General features: G+C 41.6%; 1 protein-coding gene across 1 annotated transcript; it reads right to left on the bottom strand.

Annotated features, from left to right (window-relative positions):
- Window positions 1–350: 350 nt before the first annotated feature.
- Window positions 351–7,243, bottom strand: ddx59 (DEAD (Asp-Glu-Ala-Asp) box polypeptide 59). Its single transcript, XM_008292210.1, has 8 exons — window positions 7,204–7,243; window positions 5,912–6,805; window positions 4,707–4,889; window positions 4,505–4,594; window positions 3,311–3,562; window positions 1,681–1,833; window positions 965–1,093; window positions 351–771 (listed from the first exon to the last, which is right to left on the bottom strand). Exons 2-8 carry the CDS (start codon window positions 6,788–6,790, stop codon window positions 511–513), a joined length of 1,947 nt encoding a protein of 648 aa, XP_008290432.1. The 5' UTR covers window positions 6,791–6,805; window positions 7,204–7,243; the 3' UTR covers window positions 351–510.
- Window positions 7,244–7,378: the final 135 nt, after the last annotated feature.

Here is a 7,378-nt window from a genome sequence, read left to right as displayed (position 1 = left end):
TAACAGAAACATTGACAATGCAGAAGTCAGCTAGTGACATCTTATAAACTACATATAGTTCATTTAAGTCTCATTGAGGTATGTTAAGCTGTACTACAAAAATATTGCTAGATAGCCCTATCAAAGCAGAACAGAGTCCTGCAGTTTCAGGTTCTCAAAATATAACCAAGAAAATGTGTTTTTATTATGGGCATATTTTTCATTTTTAGAAGATCAGGGATGGTCAGGCAGAAGGTCCCTGATGACTTGAGACAAATTAGTCCAAAGGGGACCCTGGTTTAAGATATTTATTTGTCACAAATAACAGTGAGTCAGTCTTGGTTTGCAAAAAAATAATAATTTGTACGATGTGTGAGTGCCTTGCTTGTGAAATGAAGGATCACTTTAATTTAGTTGAGTACACAAATGATACAAAACATACAGTCACAATGCACAAAATCTCCATCTATTTGTATTTTCAATGAAATATACAAACTAACATCTCCTGAGTACATAGAGAGCGCACTTTTGTTATTTCTTGCGGCGGTCATGTTTCCGTATGATGTCTAGGAGGTTGTTCTGGGTAACTAGTTTGTCCTCATGTCCCATCTTGGTTTTCTGTCTTTCCCTCCTCTGCTGCTCATGGAGATGGGGTGAGTTCAAGAGCTGAGGCGGCAGGATGGACCCGGTGGGTTTGACCCGGTTCACCACCTCCAAGAAGAGTCGCTTGTTGTTGTTGTTGAGGAGAGTGATGGCCGTTCCCCTGTGTCCCAGACGACCGGCTCTGCCCACCTGAACAGGAAGAAAGAAAGATAAACCAATATTCAAGCACAATAATTCTGGAAATAAACATTCTGCCATTTAACTCTATGTACAGGATTTATATGATTAGCAACGAAGAATTCATTTTAAACTCATAGTTACTTAAAAAAAAGTGCATCACATCACAACAGACAGGAGTGCTGTGTGATGTTGCTTCACTGACCTGGTGGACGTACTCATCCATTGTATTCGGCATGTCAAAGTTCACCACCAGTCTGACGTTGACTAAGTCCAGTCCTCTGCCGAGCACACCTGTACTGATCACCACCTCAAAGTCTCCATCCAGAAGACCCTGAAGACCAAACAGAGCAAACATTTCATTATCTGACTGTGATTTATAAAGCACCTTCTATTTTTAGAAAAAAAAAAAAAAATTATATGACCTTCACGGATATTGTTCTTACATTATAATGGAGAACCTAAAGTTTCCCAAGATACCAAGTACACTACATTTAACTACTCAGTATCTCTCTCAGGCAAGTATAAATACATGTGTCCTAATAATCCAAATTTATGGTTTATTAGGATTAATTCTGCATTGTTTTGGACCTTTTCTAATTAGATAAACTGATCCCTACTCCTTCGTTTTCTTGATTGTAGGGTTTTTTTTACCTAAAGCAGTCGTGATCTTGAAAAAAAGAGCTCATGTGGTCTCAGAGAATGAAACTGAGTGAAATCAAAACTTTGTTCTTTCCTCTTGCATGAATACAACAACATCCTTTTGGATGTAATTAAGCAACATAAGGCCAAGTTCCAACTGCGTCTGTCTGTCGTCTTCGACCTACAACTAATCCAGGAGCAACATTCTTGGACACCAAACATGGGAGCGCTGTGACTTATCCGCTTGACTGTGCGTGTTCTGTCTGCCACCGGCCTCACCCTGAGGATGCGGTTGCGCTCCCACTGGCTCTTGTCAGAGTGGATTGCCACGGCTTTGAGGCCTGTCACCTTGGCGACCGCCTCGCACAGCAGATCAGCACCAAGTTTGCAGTCCACGAACACGACCACAGGAGGCTGGTACAGCTTACTGTCCTAGAAAGTCAAGAATGAGCAGGTGAGAGGTTGTCGTATTCCACAACATTCAGTACAGTAACTCTGAAACGATGTGCATGTGTGTCACTGTGCTACAGGCTGATTCCCAACTTTCAACCTCCAGTTGATGATCGTTATGACTCTCCAATCAGGAACACACATGTTGGAGGAACAAAAATACCTGAGTCCTTCACATTTATCTGTTTGGCTACACTTGAGGAAAGTGTTTTTATCAGTAGATGTAATCGGTTAACTGTAACGATGTGTGCTGTAACACATGAGTGAAAACTTCCCCTATTATCTAGTTCAAATTCATTTCTTGCCTTCTGATATCTGGTAAAAGCAGGAAAAGCTTTACACAGCCTGAATATGTAAATATACCTAGAAGTCTTAGTCTGGGGCAAAAGGGCAGCTAAAAGATACAGGGGATTCTCACTGCTCTGAGTTTACTGTGGTAGTGACAAGTGGGGAGAACGTGTTCTATTAAGTCTGAGCTGAAAGAGTTGCAACATATGAAACAGCTGTTTCTGGTAGAGTCGTGTCCACTTCAGAGTTTTGGCTTTCTAGGGATGTCCCCTCCAAATCCCAGCGTACCAGCCCTGCAATTTCATGATATAACCACATACACACACCCACTCACTTTTCCCTGTTCAGAGAATAACCTCACTGTCATGAATATTTCGGTTGAAAAACAAAATAACAACCTTGTAACATCCCCATAAGAAAAAGGCTCCTAATACTCAAACTATGGCCTACCAGCACTTTTTCTTTGGGTTAACTAAGCAGACTCGTCCTGCCTTGCCTTGTATAAATGGTCTAAGCCATTGCTGGGATTCCTGGAGTGAGGCCATGGCTCTGGGCCCACCCATTTCCTCCAGACAGGGGCCGGGGCAGCAGCAATGGCTGTCTAAATATGGTGTAGTGGGGAGACTGGTCTTTGGAGCTCGAGGAATTCCCACTTCCAGTAGTCAAGATAATAAAACACCACGCTGGTACCAGTGCATGTGAAGACTGAGCGATAAATAAACTGTAATTTGTGAGCTAAAATTAAAATAATAACCCAGCTTCTGTGTTTATCTCTTCCAAAGCACTTTTTTTGTGTTTCCAGAGTACAATTAGAACCGGTCTTACATAAAAGCTAAGAAAACTGCTGACTAGTTAAAGACAGCATATAATGGGGCTGCCGCTGTAGCTCAACTGGTTGAGCTGGCGACCTATGTGTCTATGGGGGCTATAGTCCCCAATGCAGCGGCCATGGGTTTGAATCCCTCACGGCCCTTTGCTGCAATTCCTTCCCCCAATATTCTCCCCTACTTTCCTGTGTCTCTCTCGACTGTCCTATACAATAAAGGCAAAAAATGCCCCCAAAAAAAAGACTTAAAAAATAAAAAAGACAGCATATAAGCACTGTACATGGGTTTCCTGCAATATTACAGTCACAGTAAAAAAAAATCAAAACCTCAAGTCTATAACCTACATTGAGAATCTCAAACAGCTTCTTCTTCTTGGAGGGTTCCTCTACCCAAAGCAGGATCTGCCTGACGTTGGCACACGGCTGATTCTTCTCACCAATAGTAATACGAACAGGGTCACGGACAAGCCGAGCGGCTAGCTCCTCCGTCCCTTTTGGGATGGTGGCTGATGCCAGCAGAGTCTGGTGTTCCTCTGGGACTTGCTCCAGAACCTCCAGCACCTGCTGCTGGAAACCCATCTTCAACATAGTGTCGACCTACAAGACACACCACAAAAATTCCTGTTTTAGGACATTTCTCCATTTCAGAATTGATTTTGATGAACAGCACGGCATGAACGGCATTTGGGAGATTTATATTACGTTTGGCAAAATTAAGGCAACTGTTGTTTGGTCATCATAATAGTACATTTAAGCAAAAGTGATATAATTTGAAAATGACTAATTCATGTTTACTGGAAGATGCTCATTTAGATGCAGAAAACCACAAAGAGCTGAAACTTTACTGTCTTTGTTGAATGCATGTTGATCTGATCAAAAACGGAGAGCCGTTGCTTTAAATTAAACACAGTCTTTCAACCTTTAACCCTTTATAGGGCACTCCTTGAAATACTTGTAAAATAAAAATTTCAACTCTAGGGTTTTATTGAAGGATATTTCCAAAATATTATTACTTTTGTGACTTTAAAAAAAAAAAATTAAATAAAGTTGCAAATCAAGATGAATAAAGTTATGGTAACTCGCCCGTCTACGGTTAACAAAAGGGGAATTTTTAATAAATGAAAGAAAAAGTAACAAACTGCAAAAAATGTTTATTTAGAAACATTTTAGTTTGAGGTAATCATATTTACACAACCAGTAACAAAGTCTTTATAAAGTTCATTTAGTCACATTGTTCTTGGGGTGGTGGTTTCAGCACTAATCTCAAAAAGTAAATCAAAGTGGAGTTCAATGCAAACCAGTAACGAAGCATTTATAAAGTGCCTGGAACATAGTGACAGTTTTCGTAATGTCGTGATATTGGCTCTAATATAAAAACTAAATCAAAGTGCCCATGGTTCTTCAGCCTCAAGAAGAGGCACATGGCGAACATATTGAACGTCTAAGGAAGTTACCAGATATGGTCACTTGCCCCATAAAGGGTTAAATTTCACATTTTCTGAACTTTCAGCAAATCTAAATTTCAAAATGTTGTCATACCTCATCAACAACTACAACCTTCACTTTGTCAAGCTGCAGTGCCTTCTGCTTCAAGATCTCGATGAGCCGCCCGGGCGTAGCGATAACAATCTAGAAGATTAAGAGAAACACAATGATGTAGAACATTTATAAAGTCAAATCATGTAAAAGCCATTGCTTTGACCGGGAGAGGAGAACCTGACTGTCAAAACAGATACTGTACTTTGATGGTGCTCTTGAGGCGGTGGAGCTGCGGGGGAAGCGGCATGCCCCCCACCAGCAGTGCGGTCCTCATGTTGGGGAGCCCCATCACCAGCTCCTTGGCCTGTCTCTCTATCTGGATGGCCAGCTCTCTGGTGGGGGTCAGGATCACAGCTACTGGGCTGCACACACTGTGAGCTGGTTTCTAAAAATAGAAGTGAAGTGTTATGGATTCCATGTCTACTAGAAAGGTTTTCTGAATAGTGAAGTAGTATTCAGAATTTATTTTCTGTGAAAAACTTGTTCTCCTTGAGAATGCATTTATTTATTTGGCTTTTTCCTCTGCAGAAGGAGGTCAGTGCTCCCTCCAGGGCAGCTTCTCTGTCTGCTGGAGGAGTCTAGCTCAGCAGGGCAGCTGTTTGTTACAGAAGTCCTCTGAATCCAATCCCACCTACTTAACATGCAAATGCAGCATCATCCTGCTTAGTAATCATAATAATTTGAATAATTCTCCTGGCTTCGTAGGATCTTTGAGATTTTTCCCAGAAGAATAAAAATAATATGATGTGTGCATTCCATACTGCAAGTCACTTGAAAAGTTGGTGATTAAGAAACTTAAAACCTGGACAAAAATTTGCCCTGCAACAAAACAACTTCAAGAAACGATGAGCCCTAAAACTTGGCTCCAGGCTTTTTCAACAAAAAATAAAATAAAAAAATCTTATTTTATATCAAACAAAAACACAAATGCTGCATGCAAATTGTTTTCTGTTCTGAAAAGTTAGCTGCTAGCATGTATTTTTATTATCCGAGTTATAGAATTAAGTACTTGATGGTATAATGTACTTTAAATGTTATGTCACACAAACCTTTAACGCTACAATCAGAAGACGTGGAGAAGAAAGGCTGTTAAAACGTTTTAAAAGTAGAAACTGTGATGCACAGGTTGATCCTGTTTGAACTATTTTCCTCTGGATATAATTTCATATTATTCTCAAAGATTTCTGTTAATATTAGTAGGCAGTTTCAGGATCCATCCATCATGCCACTATCTTTACACTACTTAATTTTTACTGGGGTCGTGGGGGGCTGGAGTCAATCCCAGCTGACTTAGCAGGCACAGGGAGAACATGCAAACTCCACACAGAAAGATCCCAGGCGTCCTAACCGGGACATGAACCAGGGATCTTCTTATGAATCAATACTATGTTAGCGGCATTACTGTACCTCCAATGCCCTCACTACCACCGGCAGCAGAAAGGCTACAGTCTTCCCTGATCCTGTGTCAGCGCTGGCAATCACATCCCTGCCGGTGAGACCAACAGGTACCATCTGCATCTGGACCGGTGTGGGTGCCTCATATCCAGCCTTTTTCAGGTTGCTACTCAGAGTGGTAGGAAAACCACAGTGCTCAAATTCAACGATGGGTCTCCCGACATCTCTCCCCTGTGTTTCAATGCCCAGTTCCTTTCTGATTCGTAGCACCTGATCGTCTGTTAGTCTTGATATGAACAGATTTTCCCTGTAGGAGTATCCTGCTTCACTGTCAGCCCCTCCACCAGTGGCAGCTGTTGGCTGTTGAGGAGTTCTTTCATCTCTGTTTTTGTCCTTACGGTCAAACGCATCTGCCCCAGTCCCCAACCCCATTTGCACTAAATGTTTGGCTTTGCATTCAAGACTGCAAACATCATTGTCAGTGGCGTCACAGATGTACTCCCCATATCGACCACACATCACACAGACGGGTTCTCCTGGCTCAGGCCATCTCTGGCTTTTTCTGAATGATTTAACAGGTTCCTCCTCCTCCTCCTCCTCCTCCTCCTCCTCCTCATCATCATCATCATCATCATCGTCGTCATCCTCTGCATCATCTGATGAAGATTTTTGTCTATCTTCATGTCCTGAGCTTTCTTTCAAACATGCAGAGTCTCCTGCTGCTTCTATTGTCTCATCCTGTGTTTTGTCGTCTTCAATGGCTTCCTCCTTCTGAGCAGTCTCTGAACTACTAATGTTAGCCTCCTCTTGACCAACTTTGCGTTTCTTTTGCAAAACTTGGCCTGATCCCTGGGCTGGTCTCTTCACTTTCAAGGCTCTTGGCATAAACATTTTTAAAGTGGGAACCTGTAAACACAGAAAAGCAGATGTAAACACTGATATAAAAGACGAGGGTACGGCACCACTGTTATTATGATGACAGCGACTTAGAGAGATTGGTGGGAACTGGTGTCACCTGTGCTTGTACAACAGAACATGTAAGACTACAGAAACTGCATTGCTATTATTACCAAAGAGGAGACGGAAATTCCACCATGAAAAGAATAGTCATATGTCCATATCAAAGAGTGTGAAACCCTTAAACCGACATTTTCCAAATAAAGAGTATACAAAGCCAATTATTTGCGTATTTTTTTGTGCTTTTAAATTACACTTTTCGAACCGCTATTCGGCCAAAACTTACTCAGAAATGCTGGAAAGTATCTAGGCTGAATGTTTCATATAAACTAGCAGCAAACACGTACCTCCTCGCGTCAAATCCTCCAACGGTTCAAAACATTGCGACGCACACTGATGACGTGTGCTGCGTTGCACGCTGGGAAATGTAGTTTATATTGTTTTTGTCCCCCGTTTGTTATGTGTTGCTTTGCCTCTGTGTGTGGTCATTTTAAAAATAAATAAAAGACCACATGTCTTGTT

Source organism: Stegastes partitus, unplaced genomic scaffold (genome assembly GCF_000690725.1).
Source record: "Stegastes partitus isolate 25-593 unplaced genomic scaffold, Stegastes_partitus-1.0.2 Scaffold793, whole genome shotgun sequence".
Taxonomy (NCBI): Eukaryota; Metazoa; Chordata; class Actinopteri; family Pomacentridae; genus Stegastes; species Stegastes partitus.
Note: the sequence above shows the minus strand (reverse complement) of the source record. Positions and strands in the feature narration are given on the sequence as shown.

Bases quoted from the DNA above. Each gene is read 5' to 3' on its own strand.
- ddx59 (XM_008292210.1), bottom strand. From the start codon at position 6,790: ATGTTTATGCCAAGAGCCTTGAAAGTGAAGAGACCAGCCCAGGGATCA. The intron at 1,834-3,310 runs GTAGGTTATAGA...TTGACTTTCTAG, and splicing joins AGCTGTTTGAGATTCTCAAT to GACAGTAAGCTGTACCAGCC. The intron at 772-964 runs GTCAGTGAAGCA...CTTCCTGTTCAG, and splicing joins TGGATGAGTACGTCCACCAG to GTGGGCAGAGCCGGTCGTCT.